At 51.7% G+C, this 27,535-nt stretch overlaps 4 protein-coding genes across 6 annotated transcripts; 2 read left to right on the top strand and 2 right to left on the bottom strand.

The window, feature by feature from the left end:
• The first annotated feature begins 6,166 nt into the window (after nt 1-6,166).
• Nucleotides 6,167-8,153, top strand: Gsc2 (goosecoid homeobox 2). Its single transcript, XM_032899205.1, has 3 exons — nt 6,167-6,455; nt 6,589-6,842; nt 7,567-8,153. Exons 1-3 carry the CDS (start codon nt 6,167-6,169, stop codon nt 7,666-7,668), a joined length of 645 nt encoding a protein of 214 aa, XP_032755096.1. The 3' UTR covers nt 7,669-8,153.
• A 1,787-nt stretch (nt 8,154-9,940) lies between these two features.
• On the top strand, nt 9,941-20,801 carry Ess2 (ess-2 splicing factor homolog). Of its 3 annotated transcripts, none has more exons than XM_032899887.1 (10): nt 9,941-10,111; nt 11,027-11,195; nt 11,278-11,373; nt 13,180-13,352; nt 13,465-13,582; nt 13,936-14,069; nt 14,776-14,878; nt 15,478-15,587; nt 17,731-17,846; nt 18,406-20,801. In XM_032899887.1, the coding sequence occupies exons 1-10, from the start codon at nt 9,968-9,970 to the stop codon at nt 18,683-18,685; spliced, it is 1,443 nt and encodes a 480-aa protein (XP_032755778.1). In that variant the 5' UTR covers nt 9,941-9,967; the 3' UTR covers nt 18,686-20,801. The 3 variants fall into 3 exon arrangements, with proteins under 3 accessions (XP_032755778.1, XP_032755777.1, XP_032755779.1); XM_032899886.1 differs by having other exon boundaries at nt 13,177-13,352; XM_032899888.1 differs by lacking the exon at nt 13,936-14,069 and having other exon boundaries at nt 13,177-13,412; nt 13,499-13,582.
• Tssk2 (testis specific serine kinase 2) lies at nt 20,702-22,052 on the bottom strand. Its single transcript, XM_032899891.1, has one exon. The coding sequence runs from the start codon at nt 21,988-21,990 to the stop codon at nt 20,914-20,916; it is 1,077 nt and encodes a 358-aa protein (XP_032755782.1). The 5' UTR covers nt 21,991-22,052; the 3' UTR covers nt 20,702-20,913.
• Nucleotides 22,053-24,985: 2,933 nt separating this feature from the next.
• On the bottom strand, nt 24,986-26,612 carry Tssk1b (testis specific serine kinase 1B). Its single transcript, XM_032899890.1, has one exon. The coding sequence runs from the start codon at nt 26,292-26,294 to the stop codon at nt 25,197-25,199; it is 1,098 nt and encodes a 365-aa protein (XP_032755781.1). The 5' UTR covers nt 26,295-26,612; the 3' UTR covers nt 24,986-25,196.
• Between the last annotated feature and the right edge of the window lie 923 nt (nt 26,613-27,535).

The raw sequence follows: 27,535 nt of genomic DNA, 5'->3' as shown, positions 1-27,535 counted from the left end.
TTTTTCATAATCTCTGTTTTAATCTGTCTCTCCCTAACCAAAGCATTGTTTTCCCACTCCTCCCTCGAAATCACTTATGTCCTGCTATTCCCCTCTACTGCACCCCCACCACAGTCTGGTTTTAGTTACTGGTTCTGAAGTTCCTCAGGCTATAGACTCAGCTCTGAAACTTCTAGGAAGCTACGGTGAGATTCAAGAGAACATGCAATGCTTCTCTCTCTTAGTCCCTGGGTTACCTCACTCAACAGATACGTTATCTAGTTCCATCCTGCAAATTTCATCATTTTAGTTTTCTTTATAGCTGACTAGTATTCCATGGCATTTGTGTGCCACATTTTCATTGCCCTCCATCAGCTGGAGGATATTTAGTTTGTTTCCGTTCCCCACCCACTGTGAACAGAGCAGCAGTGACCAGGGCTGAGCAGGTGTCTCTGGAGTAGTGTTCGGTGGGCATACACCAAGAAGTGGTATAGCTGGTCATAAGGCACATTTGTTTGTTTGGTTGGTTTTTCAAGAAGAGTTTCTCTGTACAGTTCTGGCTGCCCTGGAACTCACTCTGTAGACCAGGCTGGCCTCCAGTTTGGAGATCTGCCTGCCTCTGCCTCCTGATTGCTGGGATTAAAGGTGTGCACCACCATACTAAGCAGACAGATTTACTTTTAGCAGTAGAGAAGATCTCATACTCCGAACCCTGCAATCAAAGCAGAAAACCACCCTCACGATGTCTCTACAACCAGTCCTTCCTTTTATGGAGGCTCCAAACAACAACCTGGTCTTGAGGAGCCTCTCACTCAGGTGGCCTGCTGCTGTTTACAGCATATCCGATCTGTATTATTGCTTTTCAATAAAATGTCCTCACTACTTTGCAATCTGCATGTACCTTTGTTTTAGTTACTCGAATTAGATCACAAGAACCCAAATGCTCTGGCCAGACATGGACCACAAGTAACAAAAAAGAGGGCTGGAAATGCAGTTCAGTGAAGGAGCACCCGCCTCTCCTCAGTGAAGGAGCACCTGCCTCACAGTGAAGGAGCCCTGCCTCTCCTCAGTGAAGGAGCACCTGCCTCTCCTCAGTGAAGGAGCACCTGCCTCACACCAGTGAAGGAGCCCTCAGTGAAGGAGCACCTGCACCTGAAGTACCACCTCAGTGAAGGAGCACCTGCCTCACACCAGTGATGGAGCACCTGCCTCTCCTCAGTGAAGGAGCACCTGCCTCTCCTCAGTGAAGGAGCACCTGCCTCACACCAGTGAAGGAGCACCTGCCTCACACCAGTGAAGGAGCACCTGCCTCTCCTCAGTGAAGGAGCACCTACCTCACACAGTGATGGAGCACCTGCCTTACACCAGTGATGGAGCACCTGCCTCTCCTCAGTGAAGGAGCACCTACCTCACACCAGTGATGGAGCACCTGCCTCTCTTCAGTGAAGGAGCACCTACCTCACACCAGTGAAGGAGCACCTGCCTCTCCTCAGTGAAGGAGCACCTGCCTCTCCTCAGTGAAGGAGCACCTGCCTCTCATCAGTGAAGGAGCACCTGCCTCACCTCAGTGAAGGAGCACCTGCCTCTCCTCAGTGAAGGAGCACCTGCCTCTCCTCAGTGAAGGAGCACCTGCCTCACACCAGTGAAGGAGCACCTGCCTCTCATCAGTGAAGGAGCACCTGCCTCACCTCAGTGAAGGAGCACCTGCCTCACACCAGTGAAGGAGCACCTGCCTCACCTCAGTGAAGGAGCACCTGCCTCACACCAGTGAAGGAGCATCTGCCTCACACCAGTGAAGGAGCACCTGCCTCTTCTCAGTGAAGGAGCACCTGCCTCTCCTCAGTGAAGGAGCACCTGCCTCTTCTCAGTGAAGGAGCACCTGCCTCCACATCATAAGACTCTAGGTTCGTTCTCCAGTATTGAAAAACGGGCAGCATAATACTAGCATGAGAATAAACATACATGGACTGGAAAGGACTTACAGCTCCTCCACAGGACCCAGGTTCCATTCCCAGCACCGACATGGTACCTTACAACTGCTTGTATCTCCACTTCCAGGTGGTTCAATGTCTTCTAACCTCTTCAAGCACTGCACAGATGGGCTACATGAACAAGGCTGCCAGCAAAATGCCCACACACATAAAAATAAAAATAAGCGATAAAACCATTGTTTTAAAAAGTAAAGCGGTAGCTTGATAGAGTAGAATTGCAATAAGGAGCTTCACAGGTGAGGGCTGCAGCTCTGTGGTGGATGCTTGCCTAGAATGCATGAGGCCCAAGGTTCTATTCCACGTGGCCAACAAATAAATCGATGTGCTTTGCACCTGAGGTCAATTGATTCTTCACAGAAGTACAAAACTCAATAGGGAAAGAATAAGCTTGTTAACATATGGTGCTGGCGTGAGATGAGGGGCACATGTGTGTGATCCTGGTGAGATGTGGGGCACATGTATGTATTCCTAGTACTCCCAAGAGTTCATAGTCATCCTCAGATACACAGTGAGCTTGAGGCCAGGTTGGGATACCTGAGTCCCTGGCTCAAAATAACAGCAAAACACCCAAAAACACAAAGCATAGACCCACACAAAAGAAAAGGGTTGAACCGTGGGTTGGGGGTGGGGTAGGCATATATCTTAGTGGTCAAGGCCATGGGTTCTATCCCCACCACATAGACAGAGATGGAAGGTGGTATTAAATCATATCTTACATTATTTACAAAACTTAACTTAAATGGATCAATGTAAGAGTTGTAAAGCATAAAGCTTATAAAACTATAGGCTGCAATACCCCTGCCCCAATTTCCGCTCCTGGAACCCAGGGCTTCGTGAATTCTGAACAAGTACTCTCCCATCTGAAGTAGATCCCCATCCCCTAGCAGTAAGTCTTGGATATAGCAGTGCCTTCTTAGCTATGGCACCACCAACATACACAACCAAAGACAAAATAAATTCGGTTTATTCAATTTTTAAAATATTTTTGTTCTTTTCTTGTTGTTCAGCAGTGTCTTCCAAGGTCTTGTTGGGACTTAGGAAGTTCTAAAGGGGGACATTTCAAAGGGAACCTTGTTAAGACGAAGGGAGGAAGCAATTTAAGAATCTCAGGAAGTTGCTGAAACTAACCAGATTCACAAGACCTCTCCCTACCCATTGTGGTAGAAGCAGTAAGAGCCGCTGAGAAAACAGACATGACTAATAGGTTATTTCTCCACCACTGAAATGAGCCAATTCAAGCCAGATTAGATTATATTAGAGGCAGGTTCATTTGAGAAACTGCTCTCAGGTGGGTGAGTTCACTGGCCCCCAAAGGCCAGGGAAGTCACCATGAGGAAAGGGTAATAAGGTAGGGAGAGAGAAAGAGAGAAAGAGGCTGGAGTGCAGAGAAAGGAGAGAGGAGGGAGGGAAGGCTGGAAGGAAAGAGGGAGAGAGAGAGAGAGAGAGAGAGAGAGAGAGAGAGAGAGAGAGAGAGAATGTTCATGAGCAGAGGCCATCTCTGAATTACATAGAGAGGAACCTTCCCTCTAGGGGAAGGGCACAGTGACAGCCCTCCTCCCACTCCCTTTGGGGGCAGGGTTTGCCTGGTAGGGACTGGGGGATTCTGGGAGAACCTGGAGGCTAGGTCTGCTTTGGTCCCTTGTCTTGCATCTGAAACCAAAGAAAGACCAGCTGCCTGCAGCTTTTAAGAGCTGTCACCCATGCAGGACAGGACATTTAGTCACTGCATTAGTTATTTGTCTATTACTGTGATAAAACATGGTGGGGCAAATTACCGAAGGAGGGTTTGTGGGCTTACAGTTTTAGAGGAATAAGAATTCATTCCTATCACAGCTTTTAAACCTCAAAACCCTCGGCTCAGTGATGTTAATCCTTCACCAAGGCCACACCTCCTAAGCCTATGCAAACAGTGCCACCTACTGGGATCAATAAAACATCTGAGCCCTTGGGGGCCAGTGTCACTCAATCCACCACAGTGACACAGCTGTCTTTGAGTCATTTCTGTTGTTGTAGGTAAACCCTCAACCATATTCTCAGTAACCCTACCAAGTTAGACCGGTAGTGTTCTTACTTAGGCTATCACTGGTTCCCCACTTGGGGAAAGTAGATGCTTGTCTGCTTGATACTTTCAGAAATAGTTTACAAGACACTATCTCTCTCTCTCTCTCTCTCTCTCTCTCTCTCTCTCTCTCTCTCTCTCTCACACACACACACACACACACACACACACACACACACACACACACACACACAATGGCATTGCCCCAATCAGCTCTAAGCAAATTCAGAAGACACAAATGAGCCACGTGAACACATACCTGCTACCTGCACAGGGACTGGCTCACCTCAACGTGGTCCTCAATGGCAGCATTGAGGGAGAAGTCCCCAAGGGCACGGCCTTGGCAGAGCACCATGTCGTCTTGCTACAGGGAGAGAAATACAAGAGAAAGGAAGCAAGGCCATGGGCAGGGAAAGAGGAAGATATCACAGAGGCCTTCCTGGCCCCTGGCCTTGCTGTCCCATTCTAAGCAGAACTCCAGTTTGAGTGAGTAGTTGGCCGCCTCACACCCCTGGGCATTGTGGTGGGCTTAGGCACAGGTGTTCTATATGGTTCTACATGAAGTTCTGCTAGACAAGGTTTCTACAACCAAAGGAACACATAGGAGTTCTGGGGGCTGTGGCAGCCATTCTGTAACCAGGAGACAGGCTGAAAGGTCACACGGAGTTAGCAGTGCTAACTACTTAGGGAAGCCTTTCATATGAACACATTCTGGGACTCTCGTGACAGAGAGGAGCCAGCAATGTCCATCACTTCAACTTCACAGAGTTGTCACTGGTACTAGAGTGCAGTCAACAGAAGAACTTACAAGAGGACTTGGCAGTGTGGGAGATGGGTGACTGAGTATGCTGCCTACCGTGGTAGCTAACATTCCTGGGCCCTCCTCACACCCAGTAACTGCCTAAACCCTAAGAACAAATAATTTTATTTTTGAGACAGGGTCTTGCCATGTAGCTATGACTGGCCAGGAACTCACAAAGATATGTCTGTCTCTGCTTCTCAAATGCTGGGATTAAAGGTACCACCATACCAGGCTTTTAAAAAACGAAAACCAGATATCACCAGACTGGCCTTTCCCTCCCAGTAATCCTCTTGTCTCAGCTCTGGAGCCCCTGGAATCCTGCGACTATAGACTTGGCCCACCATTCTCAACATTTGTCCCCTTGGGAAGAGATAGTTGATCAGTATTATGACATTAGATGAGCCACGGAGCTTAGTAAAAGTGAGGCAGTCTGGTGCTCTGTCCTGCAAGACGCACAACATACCTTCAGAGATCAAGAGCGATGTGTCTTAAACAAAGGGCCAGAGGTCCAAAGCTTCACAATTGAGAATGACGTAAATAGGGCCAAGTATTTGCTCGGGGTTGGAAAGAATAGCGGACAGACAGAGCAGAACTGGCCTGGGCAAAAGGTAGGGCAGGGGCACGTGAAACAGCTCTTAGACAAAGTGGTTGTGGGAGAACTGTCGATGTACCACAGAGCCGGGCAAAGGCCTTGGGAACCTTCTAAGACAGGAGATAACAAGAGTAACGAGCCCTAGAAAGGACTAGGAAAACCTTCTCAACTCTAGAAAGAAGGCACAGACTTGGCGGCTCGTGCCTTTGATCCCGGCACTCAGGAGACAAGCAAGAGAATCTTTAAGCGTTGGAAGTCAGCCTCAGCTTCCCACTCTGGAGATGGTATTTTTTTTTTCTACAGGAGGTTCAGACCGGGGCTTCAAAGTGGGCAAGAGCTGCCAAGTGGGGTTATCCTACTGACAAAGGTTCTGAGCTCAAGGAAGTAGGGGAGCTAGAAATCTTCATTCCAGTAATCTCCAGTTTCAAGGGTAGCGACAGAACTAAGGAAGTCAGGGGCAGAGCGGTGGCGGATCCCTGTGAGTTAGAGGTTTCCAGGGTTTTGGCATATCTCCTGGCAATGCCAGAGGAGATATAGAAGGTGGGCTCCTGAGCCCTTTCTTTTCCTCCCGCTCTGTACGTGGCCGAGAGCAAGGCTCTCTCTTCGCAATGCAGCCCCCTGTACTCTGATGGAGGGGCTCGCCCTCCTCCGTGGCCGGGGATTAGCTCTCTGAGGACTGGCGACGGGATTAGCACGCGCGAACGCGGCGCCGGTCTGGGGATTACCGCACCTCCCACCCCCCTATGTATATATTCCGCCTCTTGCGCCGGCCGCCCGCGGGCATGGCGACTGCAGGCAGTGCGGCGAGCCACAGGGACCCCGGGCGACCCTGCCCTTTCTCCATCGAGCACATCCTCTCTAGTCTGCCCGAGCGCAGGCCCGTGGCGCGGCCACCGCAGCCCGTCGGTGGTCGGAACCCCGCCGAGCCAGACGAACCCGAAGCCCCGGCCCCCGCTGCTCCCTGCGCCTGCTGCTGCTGCTGCAACCCGCGCGCCGCGCCCCGCGGAACCCCGGAGACCGCGTCCGGGCCGGGTGAGTGCGCGGAGTGGTAAGGCTAGACGGGGATCTCTCAGGGCGGCCAGCGGGGCGAGCCGGGCTCCCAACCTAACCCTAACCCCACGCCTGACCGCACCCCCTGCCCCGCCCCGTCCCGCCCGCCCCGTAGGCTTGAGGCTAGGGTGGCCACTGAGGCTGGCGCCCGCGTCGCCCTCCCTCTTGACGGCGCCGAGCGCAGGATCTCCGGCGCTGACTGGCACAAGCGGCCCCGGCCCGCAGCGGCGCACGCGGCGCCACCGTACCATCTTCAGTGAGGAGCAGCTGCAGGCGCTCGAGGCACTCTTCGTACAGAACCAGTATCCCGACGTAGGCACGCGCGAACGCTTGGCAGTCCGCATCCGCCTGCGGGAGGAGCGCGTGGAGGTGGGTTTTCCGCCCGCAGCCTGGAGACCAACTCCAGCGCCACCTCTTCTCTTTCAAAGACCTACCTTCCGACGGTGCTTCACCTGTAGGCTTCTACACTGGAGGGAGACCTCCCAGCCCCACCCCATGATCACTCGATAGGGGCGCGGGGCCAGTTCTTCCAACATACTATTTGGATGTCGCTGGAACTGGGAGGTGTCAAGAGTCGTTCTCTCTGACTTTGTCCGCCTCCCCAGTTTCCCATGGTGAAGAAATACGCGTTTGTTCCTGCCCCAGATGTGAGAAAGTTAAGAAATGTGCATAACTAGCCAGGCATAGTGCTTAATGGCATGCATCTGTAATCCCAACACTTGGGGAGATGGAGGCAGGAGGATCGTGAGTTCATCAGTCTTTCTCCTCACATAGTGAGAAGCCACCTAGGTTGCACGGTCACACGGTTACACAAGAGAGAAAGAGTGGGGAGATGGGGTGGGGGAGAGACACAGAGAGACAGAGAGACAGAGACAGAGAGAGCTTGGTTGCTTGCTCAGTCTGGGGAGACTAGGAAAATAGTAAGTCTTGGTCCTTTTCTTCTGTGTGTGAGGGAAGGCGGTGTCACGGATCCATTCACCTACACCTCCATGGTGAAGCCTACATCCTGGCCCACCTATTAGTCCTTCCAAGGTTCTTTGGATGGTAGGTAGGTCCTTGGGGCCTGAGTTGTCCTGGTCTTCCTCCTCCTCAGGTCTGGTTCAAGAACCGCAGGGCCAAGTGGCGACACCAAAAGCGTGTTTCTTCATCGAGGCTCGCGCCTGGGTCTAGGAAACCCCACAAGGAGAGTTGTTGATGGTGTCCGGAGTTTCTTCTGGCTTTGGCGGTGAAGTGGAGCACAAGGAAGTAGGAGGGGGACAGACCCACTTGAACAGGAACTAAAGCTGTCAGTACTGAGAGACGGGGAATCCAAAGCCTTCTCACCCATGAAGGGAGGGGATGCGGGGCAGGAACCAGAGACCCCCTGCAGGTAAAGGGCAGACACAGAGCAGGTTAACTTCCTCGGCCACCTAGAGAAGCCACACAGGATAAAGAGCCTCCCTCCCCACCTCATGCCAGTCTCCAAGACTGGCCTCCTCTCTGTCCTTCCACCTTCTTATGCAAGGCAGTGCTGTCTGCTCAGTTCTGGGCTTACTCTGTCCTCAAAGGCCCTGCACTGGGCCCTAGTGTCAGGACCTGTGGAAGAAGAAGGTTATAGTTGGTAATTTCCAGATCCCTGCATCTGAGCCTTCCTCTCAGCCTTGAGCTGATGCCAAGAAATAAATGAGATTACAAAGACCAGGGAACAGTCCAGGATGCCAATTTTCCCCATGTCTCGGGCTCTGTTTCCACACCTACTGAGGAGCTGGCTCCTCTCCCCCTTTCCAGGGAGCTGGGGGGGCAGGGATCAACATGTCCTGAAAAGCACAGCTCAACAAGTCCTCAGCCCAGTAGCATGTTCCCCCCATCAGAATTAAAACCAGTTGGTGGTGGCAAGGCCCCCTGCAGATTTGCTACCTCGGGCCTCTAGGCTCTACCAAGCGGCTTCACAGGTGGGAGGAATCCTTGGCTGTGTGTGCATGTTCTCGTGTACAAGAGCACACCTGTGTGTGTTTCCTGTATGCTTACATGTGCACCACAGGTTTGCCTGTGCCCTTAGAGATCAGAAGAGGGTATTGGAACCCTGGAAGTAGAGCTATGGATATTCGTGGGTACTAGGAACTAAACCCAGACCCTTTGGGAAAGCAGCAGATGCTTTTAAAGGGTGAGCCACCTCTCCAGCCCCTCCACACACTTCTTGAGGTATCTTCTCCATCCTTGGGCTCAAGTTCCCACCTCTTTGTCACATATATCTCTGTCTCCAGTCCAGGCCTGTCTCCTCTGAGCTAGGTATTTGACAGTCTATCCCTCTGACGACACTTGGAAGCCCACAAGCTCCTTGCAGACACCATACATACATGTCATTTCTCCATTCACATGTGTTTAAGGCACATGAATCAGAGAGTTCTCCATCACTGATTGCTTTCTGTCCATTACCTAATCATAGCCAATCCAGCCAATTCCACCTCTAAACTGGCTCCCCTGCAGCTTCAGGCACACTAACCCCATGAAAGCTGCATCCCCTTGCATGACGACCATTGCAGCTTTCTCTGTTTTCACCCGAGCTAACTCTGACCTCCCTGAATTCAAAATAAAAATATTTCTTGCCAGGACTGCAAAGATACTTACTGTATAACCTGGCTCTACCCCTCTGGTGTCATATCCTTCAGTGCACTGTGTAACCAAAGATCTGCTTTAGTATTTGCCTTGCTCCATCCCCTGGGCCTTTGCACGTGTCTACCAGTTTCACTTGCCTGATGCCTATTCATTCACTTTTTCCATCTACAAACATGTTTTGCCTGGGAACATGTCTCTGAGTGCAGACTTCTTGCAGGTCACAGATGTAATTTTACACATTTGCAGGATGACTTAACATGTGTTTTTTCTATTGTATGGTCAACTCTATGGAGGCAGAGACATCATCATAAAGTCCCCAGTGACTCACAATGAAGGAAGAGATCATCGGAAAAGCAAAATTGTAACAAATCATTCTGGGCTAGAGATTGTTTCGCCTACTTCATGACCTCCCTTAGGAAGAAAGCGCCATGAATGCTTTCAAGGAGAAAAGGCCTCTTTTGGGAAGCTCACCCTGGCGGGCAGGGAACTAATAAATCCAACCAGAGATTTAAGTACCCTTTTGTTCTTTCTTTTCATTTAAATTTCGTTAGATAACTCTATAGGAAGAATTGTCTTAGTGTTATTTTTCTGAGTTTGGAAGTCATATATAACCGAATTTTTTGAAGTATTTATAATGTCTTTGAAGCACCTGCAATACATATATTTTAAGAATTGCTTGTAACAGAGGGACTGTGGCGTCAGTCACCCCACAGCTCCCCCTAGTGACCACAGACTAGACAGGCATAAGCAACGCGGTCGGGATAAAAGACTACAACTCCCTTAAGATCCGGCGCTCCAGTGACATCATTGGAGCGCCGGCTTTGTTACAAAAATACTGTTTCTCCATTGGCTGACTGTTGGAGCGGTGCCGACGCCGCCCGGGCGGTTCTGGGATAGCGATGGGGACGCCCGGGGCCTCGGCGGGTGCTCTCTTTCTGTCCTCTGCGTCCGCGCCCCCGAGGAAGCGCGCGGCTGGGGAGGCCGGAGAGGCCGGGGTTGCGAAAAGCAAGCAGCGGGTCCTGGATGAAGAAGAGTACATCGAGGTACCAGTTCAGTGCGAGCACTGGCGACTTCCGGGCCCCTCCCCCGATTCGCGTCACTCTCTAGTCCTTTGAATGTTTTCTGGTCCTGCCACTCTCAGCCTCCCATGGAAGCGTAACAACTGTCTTTGAGTTTGGAAAGCATTGAAAACCAAGGAAACAGTGAAGAAGTGGGCATCTAGTTTTCTGTTGAGGGTCAAGGAAATAGTTTCTTGTAGTATAGGTAGAATTTTGACAAGTTTATCGAGTGATGGCGAAGACGATTTCCTGGAAGGCTGTAGAGTGTCAAAGGCTTGGGGGTCCCGGAATTAGACAGTGGAACTGGCCACGTCATTGAGTGGGTCTCAGTTGCTCTTCGAATTAAGGGTTCCACTGCAAACACGCTGGAGGACAGGCTGACATAGGGTTCGTTTTAGACTGGTTAGATTTAGGACACGTCTGGGATATGCTGGCTTGTACTATCGCCGTGCAGCTGACTCTACAGACTTGCAGCTTCACAGCAAGGTCTGGCTGGAGGTGAAATCTTGCGGACTTCATCCTGTGGTGGTGGTGGTGGTGGTGGTGGTGGTGGTGGTGGTGGTGGTGGTGGTGGTGGTAGTGGGGACAGGCTTTCAAGAGAAAGGTTTGGATTGAAATGAAAGTTTATGGGTGGGATGAGGGTGACAATGTACACATTAGTCTGTCCTGGTGTTCTAGATGGGGCCAGCAAAGAGAAGGGCAGTTAGTGAAGGGTTTCATGGGCTTCAAGAGATCGTTGAGTCATGTTAAATAATACATCGGAGCCATGTGGGATGAACAGCCTTACTAGAAAAAAACGCCTCTAAACTGTCTTGCAGATCACAGTCGTCCAGGTAGTCAGAAGGGAGAGGTCTAAGGGGTGGAACGTGATGCCAACTCTGGGCTTTGTTCTGATTGCAGGGACTTCAAACAGTTATCCAGAGAGACTTCTTCCCTGATGTGGAGAAACTACAGGCACAGAAGGAGTACCTGGAGGCTGAGGAAAATGGAGATTTGGAGCGCATGCGCCAGATCGCCATCAAGTTTGGCTCTGCCTTGGGCAAGATCTCTCGGGAACCTCCGCCGCCGTGTAAGAGGAGGCTGCCGTAAGGGCTTAGGGGAGACCTGTTGTCACCTAAGACTCACTCTAACTTCCGATTTGCTTCCCTCAGACGTTACTCCAGCCACCTTTGAAACTCCTGAGGTACACCCGGGCTCTGGTGTGCTAGGCAGCAAGCCCCGGCCCCAGGGCCGAGACCCAGAGGATGGTGAGTGTGTGAGTGAACTCACTTCTTTGGTCTCATGGTCAAGTCTTGCCTGGGAACCATATTCTTGTGAATTTTCTCAGGGTCACATTTCATCTTTGAGGGGGTCTCCTAAGTATCAACTTTTGGGATCAGAGACACTGGTCTGGGAGGCAGAAGAGCCGAGGCCAGCTCCTAATTGTGGAGAAGCTGTGTTCTCTGCCTCTGGCCTATCTCTGGAAGGAGAACCCAGTACTGTGACCAGTCTGCGTCCAGTGTGCCAGCCTTTGCCTTGTGGGCTTTGTGGGCTTACAAGGCTCTTCATTGACGTCTTCTGATGACATCGCAGGGCCCTCTACCTCCTGTCTCTCTCCCTTCAGGTGTTAACTGTTTGGGCTAAGAGGCAGAAGCTCGTCTGGACGCTGAGTTCTTGATCTTTTGTGTAAAGTTGGAGCCACCTGGGACTCTGATCCTCACTGTCTTTGGTTTTCTGATTTGTTTGTTTTGTTGAGACCAGAGAGTCTCACTGTGTTTCCTTCACCGTTCAGGAGGCATTTCCGTTTATTGCTGTCCCCCTAATTACTAACTGGCAAGCCCTCCCGGAGAGCAAGGTCTAGGTCTTGCTTCCACCAGTGTGCTCCACATTTAGGACACATGGTGTACCGTACCTTCAGCAGACACATGTAGAACAGATGAAGCCTGTTTCGTCAACAGCCCAGCCTTTTCTGCCATGGACATGTTATGTTAGTAGTTATTCTTGGAGCTTAGCCCTTAATTGAAATACAGGAGAGTAATAGGGCAATTGGAAGATGTTCTTTTTATACATTCCAGTAAACATAGGAGTTCGTGTAATTACACATGCAGGAAACGGGCTTCAAAAGGCTGTAATTTCTGTAGGTGTGAGGAATAACAGTAGAATGGAGCTCAGGTTTGCCCTGTTCCTTCCTTCCTTCCTTCCTTCCTTCCTTCCTTCCTTCCTTCCTTCTTTATTTATTTATTTTGAAACAAGATTTCTCTGTATAGCCTTGACTGGCCTTGAGATTGCTCCTAGATCAGGCTAACCTTGAGCTCAGATAATCCATCTGCCTCTGCCTGCCTCCTGGGTGCTGGAATTAAAGACATGTGCCACCACCACCACCTGGCCCAAGTTTGCCCTTTTCTAGCCTCAGGACTTGAACTTATAACCATTGTTTGGCATTGACTGGCACACAGCCTGTGGTCAAGACTGTCAGTAGAACGGACAGGAAACCTCAGCTTCACATGCCCCCCTGAAATTTGCAGTGCTACCTCTACGATCTCGGTAGCAGGATTGAAGTGGTATGATTGGCTTTTTGGCCCAGGGTCTGTGTGGTGCTCCCTGGGTCATATGGGCCTTAGGAATTAACTGTCGTGCCCTGAGGCATCAGTGGCCTCTACTCACCTTTAATATCCATCAGAAAGGGAAGGCAAAGACAATTCCAGGAAGGAAAGAGGAGCTTGTGGGGCTCTGGAGGTAGAATCTACATGATTAATGCACTTTGGGCAGCGGAAGAGCCTACTAAGCTGTCATGAGCTTTGGCTTTAGTGTCTGACCCCGCCCCTTCACTAGTCAACCAGACCCCAGACTTCTCTTGGCATCCAGCAGATGAATGGAGCTGGCCAGTCAGCTGTGGTTGCCACCTGGGTCTCACTGAACAGTCGGAGTTTGTTGTGTCACCTAGCAGGAGCTAGGGTTCTAGCTCTTACAGAGTGGGGTGGTTCCTGAGGTTAGCTGTGTCGTATTCCACAGCCCTGCAGTGGTAATCATGCTGTGTGTGGTATTGTGTTTCCCTGCTTGTGACCCCTTAGCAGGAGAGGCTGGAGAGGAGGAGGAGGAGAAGGAGCCGCTGCCCAGCCTGGATGTCTTTTTGAGCCGCTACACAAGCGAGGACAATGCCTCTTTCCAGGAGATCATGGAGGTGGCCAAGGAAAAAAGCCATGCTCGCCATGCGTGGCTGTACCAGGCTGAGGAGGAATTTGAGAAGGTAGCCCTGGAGCTTGAAAACAAAGGCACCTTCTTTTGGGATGGAGTCCCAGGGCCACAGGTACAGGGTCTGGGTGCCTCTCTGACCCTACTTTCCCCCCATGTCACTATAGCGACAGAAAGATAATCTTGAACTCCCATCGGCAGAGCACCAAGCCATTGAGAGCAGTCAGGCTGGAGTGGAGACCTGGAAGTACAAGGCCAAGAACTCTCTCATGTACTATCCCGAGGGTGAGTGAGGAGGGCGGAGGGACAGGACAGAAGACAAGGGCTACAGTGGTCTGTCTTGTTACCTTTGAGCCAGCTTTTAAAGTGTGTGTGTATGCGTTCACTTGCAGCATGGACTATAGACAAGTCCTGGTTCATCCTGGGGTTGGGGAAATGTGTGACATTTTGGGGACATTGTGGTCTCCTCTGCTGCTTTGTTCAGGGTCTGTGAGCTAAGGTGGCTCTGCTGCTTGGCTAGGGGTGACTTAGCTGAGGAGGTAAACTTTGAGCCTCCAGGCTGCATGACTTGTAAGGCTGAGGTGAGGCATAGGGCTTCCTACCCCTTGGCTCTCTGCTACCTTATTCTTCATTGATAGGTGTCCCTGATGAAGAGCAGTTGTTTAAGAAGCCACGGCAGATAGTACACAAGAACACACGTTTCCTCCGGGACCCCTTCAGTCAGGCTCTGAGCAGGTCCCAGCTTCAGCAGGCAGCTGCCCTCAATGCCCAGGTGAGCTAGCAGAACCAGCAGCAGCTGAGTAGGTACACTGGGAAGACTGTGGAGAGGTGTGCCTCTCCCATCTTGGTTGTCCTTCAAGTTAGGATTTTCCTGAGGCTAGATGGAGCTTACTTGTCAGAACTGTGCAGCCCCTGTATGGCAGGACCCGTACCTCCTTTTGGCCCCTTCCATTGGAGCTAGACATATGACCTATGGGGTCCAGCCCTGTACCAACCCCTAAGATGTTGACCAGAGAGGAGAGAAGCTTCTGGACGCCATACCTATATTCGTATACCGTACATACATGTCATACTATATAGCACTCAGGGAGCTGAGGAAAGCCGTGTATACTGGGAAATAGCCTTGCAACTAAGAGCCTGGAATCAGGATGAGTGAGTGCCCTCAGTATCCCCAATCATCATGGGGTTGGAGGCGAAGCAGGAGATGGGAAGACTCAGATACCGCAGAGGAGAGCCAGCACTGGCCCTCTGTAGCATTGCAACCCAAAAGGCTCTTCCTTGGGTGGAGGGAGGGGCAACCTTTACTTGATGTTTGCTGCTACAGTTCCTCAATGTCCTTGGGGAAAGGTGAGAATGGGGTTTCTCCTAGAGCTGCAGCTCTTTCCCGGGGAGGAGAAGTGCTTCCTGTGTGCACCTCAGCACCTACCATAGTCAGCTGCGGAGAGCCCCTGACACTGGTCTGTCTCTGCTTCTTCCAGCACAAACAGGGCAAGGTTGGCCCTGATGGCAAGGAACTCATTCCCCAGGAGTCCCCCAGAGTGGGTGGCTTTGGATTCGTTGCTACTCCTTCTCCTGCTCCTGGTAAGAAATAGGCTATAAGCTCAGGCTAGATAGGACTGTGCACAGGCTAGAGTCCTACATGAGACCTGAAATGCCTCAGGTTGCTCTGGTCTTGCCTGTGGGGTGAATGGGCAGACTGCTGCAGGTATGCACAGTTCTTATAGATGTAAGTTTGGAGAGTTCTGTAGGTGGGGAGGTTCTGGACACTAATCCCAGTCTCTGCAGGGGAGGCAGGTGAGCCTTGGCTGTCCTTAGTGCCGCACTGCACACTGGCCTCCACACCAGGAGCTGGCTGCTGTAATGACACCGTAGGGTGTCACATGTGAAGGCACCATATGATTGCACTGGCATTTAGGAAACCTTGGAAAGCAAATGTTTTCTTCTGTTGACACCCCTGGCCCTGTGCTAGGATAGTGTCCAATAGACCCACTTTCCCTGACCTAAATACAGAATACAGTTATCTTGTCTTGGTGCTCTGCTGTCATTGAATTTTCTCATCAAATGGTGAGGGAAGGAGAGGTGTTTGTTGGCCTTAATGTCAGCTAGGCTACATGTATTAGGAAGCAAGAAAACTGCCGAATTAGGTACTCTGGCCTAAGGTGTGTGCTCTCCCCTTGCAGGTGTGAATGAGTCCCCACTGATGACATGGGGAGAGGTTGAGAACACACCCCTGCGAGTTGAAGGATCTGAGAGCCCCTATGTGGACAGGACACCTGGACCCACGTTCAAGGTGCGTTGTGCTAGCAGGAGTCAGTCTGGGGCTCTGTGTGAATGCCTTAGAATGAGCTGCTTGGCACTCAGCACAGACACTGCACTTGTGCAGAAGAGGGCATTCTGGTAGTACTGTCAAACAGATTTGGAAGAGTGGAGGCCATGCCAAGGCAACAAGGCAGGCCCAGAGGCTATACTGTCACACAGTCAGACCAGGAACTCCAAATGCACTGTAGGCATGAAGGCTATGGGATACCATGTGTGTCCCCAGAAGGACTGTGTGCTAGCCTCTGGTTACATAGCATAGTTAAAGATACAGTATGAACCCAGTATTGTAGCTGTGGGTTGAATGGAGGTCAAGACCTAGAGCAGACCAGAAAGTCTGAGTCAGGTAGGGCTTGGTATACATCATGTGGCCCTATCAGGTGGAGCAGGAAACTAAAGGCAGGCAGACAGCACATCCCATCAGGGGGCCTCTGATGGCTTGGGTGTGTGGGTGGGCAATAATGCCCCTGAGAGCTATGGGGAAAAGGCTTCTGGAAGTTTACGTGTAAAACAGAGTCTGGTGTAGTTTGGAAAGTGAACAAAGAAAGGTCTCTGATACTTGAGAGCATCTGTACTATGAGCGTGCTGAGACCAGTGACTCACGGTATGCATGGGCAGGCCAAGAATGTGAATCTTCTTTGGAAACCCAGTGGATCAATGCAGTGCTGAGTAAATAGACAGATATGCTTTAGTGGCTGGGTCACAGATCATCCTAAGCCAGGCCTTTCCAAACTGCCTGTGATCAGTTTGGAATGCAGTGGGAAAGGATCCCGTTAGTGCAGCAGCTCAGTCAAAGTCACCAAGGATAGCATAGCTCTCAGAAAGTGAGCATCAGACTTCTGCTGTGGCCTCGCCCAAGCCACAGTCCCCCAACATGGCCCTGGGGTCCCTAGAGCAGAGTGTAGAGGTTGTGTACTACATACACACCTAGACAAATCATGGGTGGAGATTTTGAAGGTCTTGGTTGTTACCATGTCTGGGATGTAAGAGGATGTAACAGGAGAGAACAACAACCAAGATGCTGTGTGGCCCAGGCTCTGACTGGGTGCACAGGAAGCAACAATAGAGCCCAGTGGCCTCTACCAAAGCAGAGAATTCTGAGACAAAATAAGCCCTGGGCTGGCTCTGCAGGGGACAGGGCAAGTGTAGCTGTGTCCTTTGTTGCCCAAGTGTCAAGCAGGATGGAAAGCTGGGGAGGGTATGGAACAGACGATGTTTCAGATGGTGCAGGATGGCCTGGCCTTTGCAGATAAAGTAAACTAGGTCCTGAGCATTGGTAGCATCAAAGGAAGTTCCAGGAAAGTGAAGGCCTTCAACATAAACAGTTGTAAAAACAGCTAGAAGGTAACATGCTTTAAACTGTTACTGTTTGTTTAATCTTGTTCTTGTTTTGTGCTGTGCTGGGTATTTTACCCAGGACCTGGTTCCTGTACCCACCTCCCATCTGAAGGGCTGGGACTCACTCTCGCTTTTGTTTATTTTTGTTTCTTGTGACAGGGTTTTACCATGTAGCTCAAATTTGCCTGAAACTCACTATGTGGGTCAAAACTGCCCTTAGACTCAGAGCTCTGCCTCCCGAGTGTTGAGACTGAAGGCTTGCACCACCACTCCAGCTCTCAGCCCTTTGTTTTGCTTTGTTTTATATTTATTTATTTGTGTGAGCATGTGTATAAGCATACGTGACACATGGCACAGCACATGTGTGGAGTCAGAGGACAGCCTGTAAAATGGTTCTCTCCACCCTGTGGGGTCTCAGGAGGAGATCCAAACCCAGTTGTCAGTCTCTTTAACACCTTTACCACTGGCCATTTTGGGTTTTTTGTTTGTTTGTTTGTTTGTTTGTTTGTTTCTTAACACAGGGTCTCACTGTGTAGCCCAGGATGTCCTCAAATTCTACAGTCTTCTGCCAGTTGCTGGAATTTCAGGAATAGACCACCATGTCCACTTCGGGGTGAGGGTATTGGGAAGCCTTTTGATAGGCTATTGGGAAAGACGAGTAACTAGGATTGTAGCAGCCATGAGGAAAAGGTTGCACAATAGCTGTTCTTTTGGATAATGGACTGCCTGGCTAGGTAGCAGCTCCAGCACAGGTCACCCACATGCTTGCTGCCCTGTAGATCTTGGAGCCAGGACGCAGGGAGCGTCTGGGCCTGAAGATGGCCAATGAAGCAGCTGCCAAAAACCGGGCCAAGAAGCAGGAAGCATTGCGGAGAGTGACAGAGAACTTGGCCAGGTGAGAGCGGCTGGGTCCCTGGTTAGGCGTGGGAGCAGAGATAAGTTTGTGCCTGTCTCATTCCTACTCTCTCAGCCTCCAAGGCCATGTGTGTACACGGCTTGACGGACAGAGCCCAGAGGACATCCACAGGGTTCTTCTCTAAGTGCTGTGGCTGCTTCTCTGCTGCAGAGTGTGGCTTTATGTGCAGCAGGCTAGGAAGTCCTCTCTGTCGTCTTTCTTCAGTATCCTTGGCCTTTCCCTAAGAGACACCTTTTGGCTCCTTACCCAACTACACGAGCTCCTGTTAGTCCTGTGGAGTCAATGTCATTCGAGTTACATAGCTATGGGTGGGAGACTCCGGCTCTCAAAAGTCTGTGATCCATTCAGCCCCACAGCCAAAGGAAGCAGTTCCATAGGGCCTCAGGTTTGGCCTGACTGCTCTGTGAACAGTCTTCTCCTTCTCAGCTCAGATTGACCATGTCTCTTGATAGGGCTCCTCCTGAAGGGCTGAAGGAGGCCTTGCATTAAGCAGCCCTTACCCCTAACATGGTTGCTTTCTTCTGCTCCTTCTCTACAGTCTTACTCCCAAAGGCCTGAGCCCAGCCATGTCCCCAGCCCTACAGCGCCTCGTAAGCAGGACAGCCAGCAAGTATACGGATCGTGCCCTGAGGGCCAGCTATACACCATCCCCAGCACGCTCTACCCACCTCAAGACCCCAGCTGGTGGACCGCAGACACCCACAAGCACACCAGCCCCTGGGTCTGCTACACGCACACCTCTCACACAAGACCCAGCCTCCATCACAGACAATCTGCTGCAGCTCCCTGCCCGGCGCAAAGCTTCAGACTTCTTTTAAAGCCAGGCCTGGCTGGACCTGTGGATGTTTTGTAGGACACTTTGTGGAGCGTCGAGGGCAGCTTTGTACTCCTCAGAGGATCCAGGCCTCGGAGCCCCAGGCCACAGGCAGTTGACTATTCCAGGAACCACAAGTATACAGTGCTGCTGCATGACCAGGGTGGCACATTATGCTAACTACTCTCTTGGGAGTATAGCGTTGGTGCTGTCCCCCAGGGCCCTGCTGAAACTGCCTTCTAGTAAACCCCCAATTGAATCTCATTAAAGAACACCTGGCACTGTCTGGCCGGGCTGCCGATCCATGTCCTGGGGCCCATGTGGGTGTCTTGGGATCTCGGGGTTAGAAGCAAGGGGCTCTAGGGAAGGAAACCTTGGCTCACAGAGCTGCCTTCTATGCTGAGATCACCCCAGAGCCTTCCACTGTAAAGGGTAGCACAGACCCCAAACGTTGCACCATTGCGCTCATGGGCCTCTCAGCCAGGGCTGACCATTGGGTCTGTTGGTTATGGGAGGCTCACCAGAACCAATCCTCTTCCTGTGACTTGAGCAAGTTCCTCCCAGCAATCTGGCTGCCTCCCAGTGTTTTCAGCTCTGCCTACTGGACTCTGCTGAGACACCAGCTTTACCTCAGCCTGAGCTGTACTCTGAGAAGAAAGAGTGTGGACTACCTGCAAACTAGAGGCCAGCTATGCCTATGAGCCTGTGCCTACAGAAAGACCTAAAGGGTCCCTGCTCAGCCTAACAGAGTCAAAACACTGATCTAGTTTTCAGGCCTCAAGTGGCTTCCTAGGGCCGCCCTCTGAACAGCCCAAGCTGTTGAGGCAGCCTGAAGCACACCAGAGTCTTCTCACTCTTGGTCTTGCTTCGATTCCCTGAGAGCCACCTTTTCTAGTCTGCTGGCATTGGGCCTATCAAGCCCAGCACTCACGTTCTCTGGAGACCACCGAGGTTGGGTACCTTCCTCCTCGGGCCTTGTACTTAGTTTTTGTCAGTTTGACAGAAGCTAGAATCACCTGGGAAGATAGAACCTCAGTTGGAGAATTACCTCATCAGATTGGCCTGACAGCATGTCTGCAGGCATTTCTTGTTGCTAATTGATAGTGGTGCTTGGGCAAGTGGTGCTGGGTTGTGTAAGAAAGCCTCGGAGGAAGCTAGAAAGGAAGCCAGCCAGGAAGCAGCACTCCTTCATGGTTTCTGCTTCAGCTCCTACTTGAGTTCCTGCTCTGGCTTCCCTCAGTGATGGACTGTGACCTGAATGTGTGAGCTGAATAAACCATTTCCTCCCTTAAGTTACTTTTCTATCAAGTGTTTAGTGTTTTCTATCAAGGCAACAGAGACAAACTAGGCCAGGCCTCTACTAACCAGAAGCTCCCCACAGTGAGGCAACCCTGGGACCCTCAGGGCTGGAGCTGGGATCTTCTGCTCAGGAAGCTTGAGATTTAAACCAAGGATTCCTCCAGTAAGAGAAAGCAGATACTGGAGACAGGGAGAATGGGTGTGGTCTGGGTGCTGGCCACCTCCAGCATTTGGCCAGTATGAGGGAGTCTTTAAGGAGAGGTGGAACCAGGAAATGGTGCCTAAGGCACTTTGATTGAGGGCTGCTAAGGATCTACATTGCAGGTCTACAGAATGGGTAAAATAGCAACAAGTTTCCAGGCGAGCTGCCCCATTCCTGGGGTTGGTGAGGGTGAGACTTGCACAGGAAAGGTCTGAATTTGATTGCCCCTGAAGTGAATGGACAATGAGCACTGTGTAAGAACAAAACAGGGGCGGGGTGGCTTGTATTGCTTAAGATAAGAGAGAGGCATGGAGCTGTCCAGTACTAGAGGCCTTGGGGATGGAGGAAAGTCAGAAGCCAACAAGTGTGAGCCTAGCAAAAGGACCTTGATAGAGGTCCCCCTGCCACAGGCCTCACTGAGTCTGCCTGTGCCTGCATACAGGTTCCTAAACCCCTGTGCTGGAGATCCCCGCGCTGGATGAGTCCTAGAGAAAAAGACTCCCCACTGGGCACTCTCAATGCTTGTATACACTTTGTGGTTTATTTGGTGGTCAGTAATTAATGGCTTTGCTACGAAGTGGAAGAAAGCTAATAGAACGTAATCAAAATAGTGGTTTAATTGACGGATTTTACTTGTTCCTTGCACCTGTGCCTTCTTCAGCTCCTACCTGCCTACTTAGCTTATGTGGGTGCAGACTGCACACCATGATCCCCCAGGGCCCTCTCCGCCACTAGGTACTTGCTTTCCCCACCTCAGCTCCAGAGATGTGATGGTCTTTAGCTCTGGAAGTCTCCGCCAGCCTCTCCTCCATCCTGTCTTCATTCTCAGGTGCCACCAGCAGCCGGTGCTGGGGTTTGCTCCCCAGTTTGTGGTCAGGCCGGTGTTCGGGTCTTGAGCCTGGTCGAGTATCCAACTTGCAATCAGCTCGATACTTGCCTTCCCCCTCCCTCTTGAAGGAGGCAGAAGACATGGCTTTGGGCTTGGGGGGCTGTAGCCACGAGTGGCTGAGGATCTCATCAATGTGCAGCCTCCGGTTGACATCTGGCTGTAGGATGCGGTAGATGAGGTCCTTGCACTCACCAGTTAGATTCTTGGAGCGTGGGAAGTCCACACGGTGCTCCTTCTGGATGCGCAGCATCTTTTTGATGTCAGAGTCATCGTAGGGCATGGAGCCACAGACCATGATGTAGAGGATCACACCCAGGCTCCAGATGTCATACACCTTGGGCTGGTAGGGGATGCCCTGCAGCACCTCGGGGGCCGCATAAGCTGCTGACCCACAGAAGGTTTTGCTGAGGACGATGCGCCCGCTCCCGTCCCGCAGGCAGCGCTTGGAGAAGCCGAAGTCAGACAGCTTGATGTTGAAGTCCTTGTCAAGCAGAAGGTTCTCACACTTGAGGTCTCGGTGGACGACATCCAGATCATGGCAGTACTTGACGGCTGAGGAGAGCTGGCGGAACATCTTGCGTGCCACATCCTCGTGCAGGGCTCCTCGGCACTTGATGAACTCGAGGAGGTCGCCCTGGACGCCCAGCTCCATGACAATGTAGATGCGTCCATCAGAGGTCTCAAAGATCTCATAGGTCTTAATGATGGAACGGTGGTTGACAGTCGCCAGGATGTCCATCTCCCTAGGAAGGAATCTCTCCACAAAGTCAGTGGGTGTTTTCTTGCGGTCTATGATCTTGACTGCCACATTGAACTTGAGGCGCTCTGAGTAGGCAGATTTGACTTTTGCATAGGAGCCCTTGCCCAGATTGATTCCCACGATGTAACCCTTCTTCCTTAGGACCGCGGCATCGTCCATGGTGCCAGGAGCGGCCGGTGCCGCCGCCCTCTACATCCCCTCCCCACACGGGCCAGCAGGCATTGTCCTCATTCCCACTGTGGGGAGGCGTCTGGCTGGGCTGGGCCTGGAGTGGAACGCTCAGCATTGTCACCAAGTGACCAGCGAATGAAGTCATAAAGCTGGGCTGCTGGGAGTGGGGACTAGGCTTGGGGGAATGGGGCCCCTGGATGGAAGCCAGGAAGGCCTAGAAGGAGCACCCCCTCCCCACCCACTGGAATGAAGCTGGCATTCAGGCCTGTGGTAACCCTCCCTGGCCCTTTTTCTTGCTGTGACTTCGTTGTCACCAGTGAGGCCCAAAGAGAAGCCATACAGGTTCAGTCTCTGTTTCACTGTGGGGCCATGGGAGTTGGGCCTGTGTCGGTCCTCACTTGACTGGAGCCAGTTGGTTGGGGTTTGAAGAAAACTTCCTATGAGTTTGTGTCAGTCAGTGGAAGCTGCCCAGGTCCAGTCAGTCCAGTGGTGGTTCCAGTCTACTGGATGAAAGCAGTCCTGTGTCTGGGGCCTGGAGTTGGCAAGGGTCTTTGGGCTACAGAGTGGGCAGATGACCCACATCCCTGGTGAACAGGTGTGTGGGGGTGGGAGGGTAGGTTGTACAAGAGGATGGACTGAGGGTCCAGGTAGGCAGGTGCATGCTTGGGAGAGTGCGGTGTGGAAGATAGGGAGGCTTCAACCAGATGTACAAGGTGGCGAGGTACCCAAGCAGACAAGCGCTGAGAATGGTTCAAGTGTAAGTCAGGGAAGAAAAAGGTCATGGAGCTTTTGTCTGCAAATGATCGGCAGCCCCTATAGAGCCTCACGCCCTCTTAAGATGGTTGCTGTTAGGAAGAGAAGCCAGGTGACTTTGGGATGCATGTGGAACCCCAGGGCCTCGGGCCACAGTAGGCATCTGAGGGTCGAGGGGAGGGGAGAGGGTTACGAAAAGCCAACCTGGGCCTGGTAGTGAGGAGGGGACTGTGTTAGGCTTGGTGCTGGACAGCCCAGGGATTGATAGCCCTTAGCGTTGCTCATGAAGAGCAAGCTTGGAGTTTTGTGAGCAGGTGAGCCAGGCCACATGAAGGGCTGTGGCAATGCTCATTATTCGCAGTTGGAGTGTCTTGTGTTTTGTGCATGGATGTTTGTTTTGCAAGGTGGCATCATCTGTCCATCTTCCTGGCTCCTTTAGAAGTCCCATGCTCATTTTCACATCCCACAGATGAAAGTCAAACACTTTCAGTGAGTTGCCAGAATGTGTAAGTGCTGTGCTCAGAGGGAAAGCAAGAAGGCCCGTTTCTAGATGGGAGGTGGGACAGACGGCATCAAACAGGAAGTGACATAGGCGCAGAGGGGAACAAGAATACACCATAGAGGCCACCTTGAAGTCCTGGTTCTAATGCCCATAAGTGACACGCACAGCAGGAACCCTTGTGTCACTTCCTATCTCAACTGTCTCCTCATTGAATTTTAAGCAGCCTCAGGCCACCTTGGTGTCTTCTGTCCCCAAAACCTTGGCAAAAACTACAGAGGTGAAAAGCCAGGTGCCTACACACTTCTCAGCACACCTCACCACTAGCCCCATGTCTTGGAGCCTTCTGCCCCATGCAGGTTTCTTCATGGCAGTGCTGCTCAGAGTCTGTACTATGCCTGAACCCTAGATACTTGGTTCTCACAGCAAAGTTCACAGAAGCAGGCTGTAAAGTGTTTGGTCCCAGAAGGCTTTGAGGACAAACCCCCTTGCTGAGCCTGGGGAGATGGGCAGTCTTCAAAGGTGAATTGGCAAGTATGCTTATGGCGCACATGTTGGGGTGGGTGGGGCATCGATGGGCAGGTCAGCAGCTAGCACTGAAATCCTGTCTGAGCATGGGAGGATGTAGCCTGGGTATTGCTGTGAACACTGGGAGGCAATGGGTAGAACAGCATACAGTAGGGCAAAGGTGGGCTGGATGTGGTGTGGGTGCAAGAAGGACAAGTCCAGGAACTCACTGAACACCACTTTTCTAGGGTACTTGGCACTGGTGTCTTCCCAAGGTAGAGATATAGGTGGGTTCAGGGTTGAGATGAGTCTAAATGTTTTTGGTTTTGTGTATTAAACCCTTAGATGTTCATGATGTTGCCCAGAGTGAGGTGAAGGAAGGGGCCACAACGGCAAGGTGAGGACTGCCTGGGTCATGATGTAAGCAAGGCAGGCAGCACATGGGAACCAGTGGTGTCAGGTGCAGGCCATGCCCATTTGGAATACCAATAGCTGCCTTCCTGCCCATAGAGTTCCAACATGCTGCCAGTTTTGCTTTGCAGAGGTCAGCTTCCAGCTCTACTGGGGCATGATTGGAGGGGAATGGGATACAGTCAAAAGCTATGCAGGGCTGTGGGACATGCTTGAGTTAGCTAGTGGAGCCCCTACTCCTGGGCTTGGAAACAGCAGTGTGTAGCAACTTAGAGCACAGTTGAGGACTGAGTACCAGCTGGACAGGGAGGAACGTGTCCTAGGCTGGGCTGCTAAGCAAGTCCCAAGAGGGACTATAGGGCTGGTCGGTATGCCTTCTGTACTCTCCCCAGCCCTCAGGCATGGTCATGCAGCCTGCAGCCCTGGGGTAGTGTTAAAACACCTGCCTGACCCTTAGCCCCTGATGCAGGAAGCCAGCTCTCCTGGTGCAAGACAGGGCTTTGGCTTTCAGCCCTCCTTCTTCTACAGGCAGTCATGTTCATCCTTGGGCTAGCCTCCCATTGTCTTCTCTCCACCCTTCTTTGCACTCCTCAGCCTCCCTCTGGAAGTTATCTTCTTCTTATCTTCCGTGGGCTCTGCTCCTCCAAATGCCCCCTTCCCCCAACCAGCCTTTCACTGGTACAACTGCCTCACCTCGGGCTAAGGACACAGTCTGGGCTTGGGGCGCAGGAATGGACTTCCCTATGAGTGACGATTTGCAGTCTCACAGGAAGACAAGGGGAGCCCAGGACTACAGTGATCTGGGTAAAGACATTCACCTGAGGGTGTGCACCCATATAGTGATTTATTGCTTCTTTAGCCATGTGAGTTACCAAGTTCAAAGGAGGGGGGAGAAGAAAGTGACGAAAATAGCTCATCCGGGAGTGTCTTCCTTCTCTCTCTCGTCCCTTGACTTCTAGGCTCAGGCTTCAAGCCATGAGCTCTGCCTTCTTCCCTGCTGGCCCCCTGGGCTGCAAGAGGCTCACTAAGTATGTGTCTCTGAAGGCTGTTGGGGATGCCCTTCCTCTGTGGCCCTGTTCGGTTCGCTGCTGAGGCCCACGTTCTCTGACTGCCTGGCCACCTGCGCATTATCTTCCTGGGGTTTTGTCTCAGATTGGGCCTCAGCTCGTGCCTCTTCCTTAGGCTCCAACTTGGTGGCAGACTTCTTATCAGCACCAGGTTCAGGGGTCCATGAGGGCTCAGCGGCCCGGGAGCTTTCCCCTTCCTTGTTGATGGCTCCAGAGGACAGACCTCGCGTCTTGGGCTGCACCCAGCAGTGGCTGAGGATCTCATCAATGTGCAGCCTCCGGTTGACATCTGGCTGCAACATTCGGTAGATGAGGTCCTTGCACTCACCAGTCAGGTGTTTGGAGCGTGGGAAGTTGACGCGGTGCTCCTTCTGGATGCGCAGCATCTTTTTGATGTTGGAGTCATCGTAGGGCATGGAGCCACAGACCATGATGTAGAGGATCACACCCAGGCTCCAGATGTCATACACCTTGGGCTGGTAGGGGATGCCCTGCAGCACCTCAGGGGCCGCATAAGCTGCTGACCCACAGAAGGTCTTGCTTAATGTCAGCCGACCACTATCATCCCGCATGCAGCGCTTGGAGAAGCCAAAGTCAGACAGTTTGATGTTGAAGTCCTTGTCAAGCAGAAGGTTTTCGCACTTGAGGTCTCGGTGGACGACATCCAGGTCGTGGCAGTACTTGATGGCCGAGGAGAGCTGGTGGAACTTCTTTCGAGCATCATCCTCTTGCAGGGCTCCTCTGGTTTTGATGAATTCAAGGAGGTCACCCTGGACCCCAAGCTCCATGACAATGTAGACCTTGCCATCTGACGTCTCAAAGATCTCATAGGTCTTGACAATAGAGCGGTGGTTTAGCATGGCCAGAATCTCAATCTCCCGGGGAAGGAATTTCTCCAGGAAGTCCGTGGGGGCTTTCTTGCGATCGATGATCTTGACCGCCACGTTGAACTTTAGGCGCTCAGAGTAAGCGGATTTGACTTTGGCATACGAGCCCTCTCCTAAGTTTATCCCCATGATGTAGCCTCGTCGCTTGAGGACGGCTGCGTCATCCATGGTGCCGGGAGTGCCCAGTGCCTCTGAGGCTGCCCTCTACATCCCTGCCAGACATGGGCCAGCAGTGTTTTCATTTATACTGTGGACAGAGAGTCCTCTGAGCTGGCCAGGCCTGCTGTCCCTGCCTCCTAAGAGGCCCAAGACTCTAACATGGAACATTCAGCACCGTCTCCCGGGTGACTTCAGTGGGTGAAGTCACAAAGGAGTAATGCCCAGGGGGAAATGCAGCTATTGCCTGGGGTGCTTTGACTTTGAACCTGGAAGGTCTGCCACTCTACTGGAGCAGACTAAAAGTGAACAAAATGGTTTATGCTTGGCTCTGGCCTGAGGTAAGGGGGTTCATCTTTTAAAAGACCACTTTTAAATTTTTGGGGCCCTGAGACAGACCTGACCTATAGCTGTGATCCTCTTCAAGTTCTTTATCTCCTGGCCCAGGGGTGGTGGTGGTGGTGATGGTGGTGGTGGTGGTTGTGGTGGTGGTTGGTGGATTAGGGAGTTAACATTGTGCTTTCACCGTACCGTTTGGCCAGACTTCTTACTTCCTGTCCTGCTCTTTTCTCTTCCTAACCTTTCCTGGACTCTTAACGGTGGCTCTGCAGGTGGACAGTTGGCAGGAAGTCTGCATTTGGCTGAGTTCCCTCCAAAGGACCTGCCTAACTCCTAGCTCTGAGTGAGCTCCCAGGGCAGATTGCAGTGGTGGTGGGTATGGGGGCAGAAGGCTAGGCCTGGATCTTGTACTAAGTGCTGGGAACGTGTCATAAAACTCTCCAAGTGCCAAGGTAGTACTGGACAGGTACCTCTGCTGCTGTCAGCAAGGAGCTCCCTTTCTGTTGTGACAAGACCTATATCCAACGCCTTGGGTCAAGACCTGGGAAAGTTGGAATATCTGATGGTTCGGCCTTGGCTTTATCCACCTATAAGAGTTAGCATCTTTCACTCACACGGTTCCACGGTTCTATCATTGGTTGGAATCCTGGGCCTTTGGTGGAGGGGCAATAGTGAGTTAGGTATGCTGGAGCTGACTGACCTTACCCCCTTTTCACTTCCTTCCCCTGAACAGATTGGTCCTTCATTTGCTGTCTGTCCTTCTAGGTACATGCTGTTCATGAAGGCAGGTGTGAGTTTAACACGAGGAGCCTTGTTCCCAGGCTTTAGTCTGGTCTCTGCCTGGGCTTTTATCTTCATTGTATAGGCAGCTCCTTCCCTAGATTGGGTCCAGAGACTATGGGCTTCTCCTGTTA

The sequence above is a fragment of the Rattus rattus genome, chromosome 4, assembly GCF_011064425.1.
Source record: "Rattus rattus isolate New Zealand chromosome 4, Rrattus_CSIRO_v1, whole genome shotgun sequence".
In the NCBI taxonomy this organism is placed as follows: Eukaryota; Metazoa; Chordata; class Mammalia; order Rodentia; family Muridae; genus Rattus; species Rattus rattus.
Note: the sequence above shows the minus strand (reverse complement) of the source record. Positions and strands in the feature narration are given on the sequence as shown.

Excerpts from the sequence above, each read along its gene's own strand:
- Gsc2 (XM_032899205.1), top strand. The coding sequence starts at position 6,167 with ATGTATATATTCCGCCTCTTGCGCCGGCCGCCCGCGGGCATGGCGACT. Across the intron at positions 6,456-6,588 it reads GGAGACCGCGTCCGGGCCGG|GCTTGAGGCTAGGGTGGCCA; the intron begins GTGAGTGCGCGG and ends CCCGCCCCGTAG. Across the intron at positions 6,843-7,566 it reads TGCGGGAGGAGCGCGTGGAG|GTCTGGTTCAAGAACCGCAG; the intron begins GTGGGTTTTCCG and ends CCTCCTCCTCAG.
- Ess2 (XM_032899886.1), top strand. The coding sequence starts at position 9,968 with ATGGGGACGCCCGGGGCCTCGGCGGGTGCTCTCTTTCTGTCCTCTGCG. Across the intron at positions 14,070-14,775 it reads CAGCTGCCCTCAATGCCCAG|CACAAACAGGGCAAGGTTGG; the intron begins GTGAGCTAGCAG and ends TGCTTCTTCCAG. Across the intron at positions 14,879-15,477 it reads TACTCCTTCTCCTGCTCCTG|GTGTGAATGAGTCCCCACTG; the intron begins GTAAGAAATAGG and ends CTCCCCTTGCAG.
- Tssk2 (XM_032899891.1), bottom strand. The coding sequence starts at position 21,990 with ATGGACGATGCCGCGGTCCTAAGGAAGAAGGGTTACATCGTGGGAATC.
- Tssk1b (XM_032899890.1), bottom strand. The coding sequence starts at position 26,294 with ATGGATGACGCAGCCGTCCTCAAGCGACGAGGCTACATCATGGGGATA.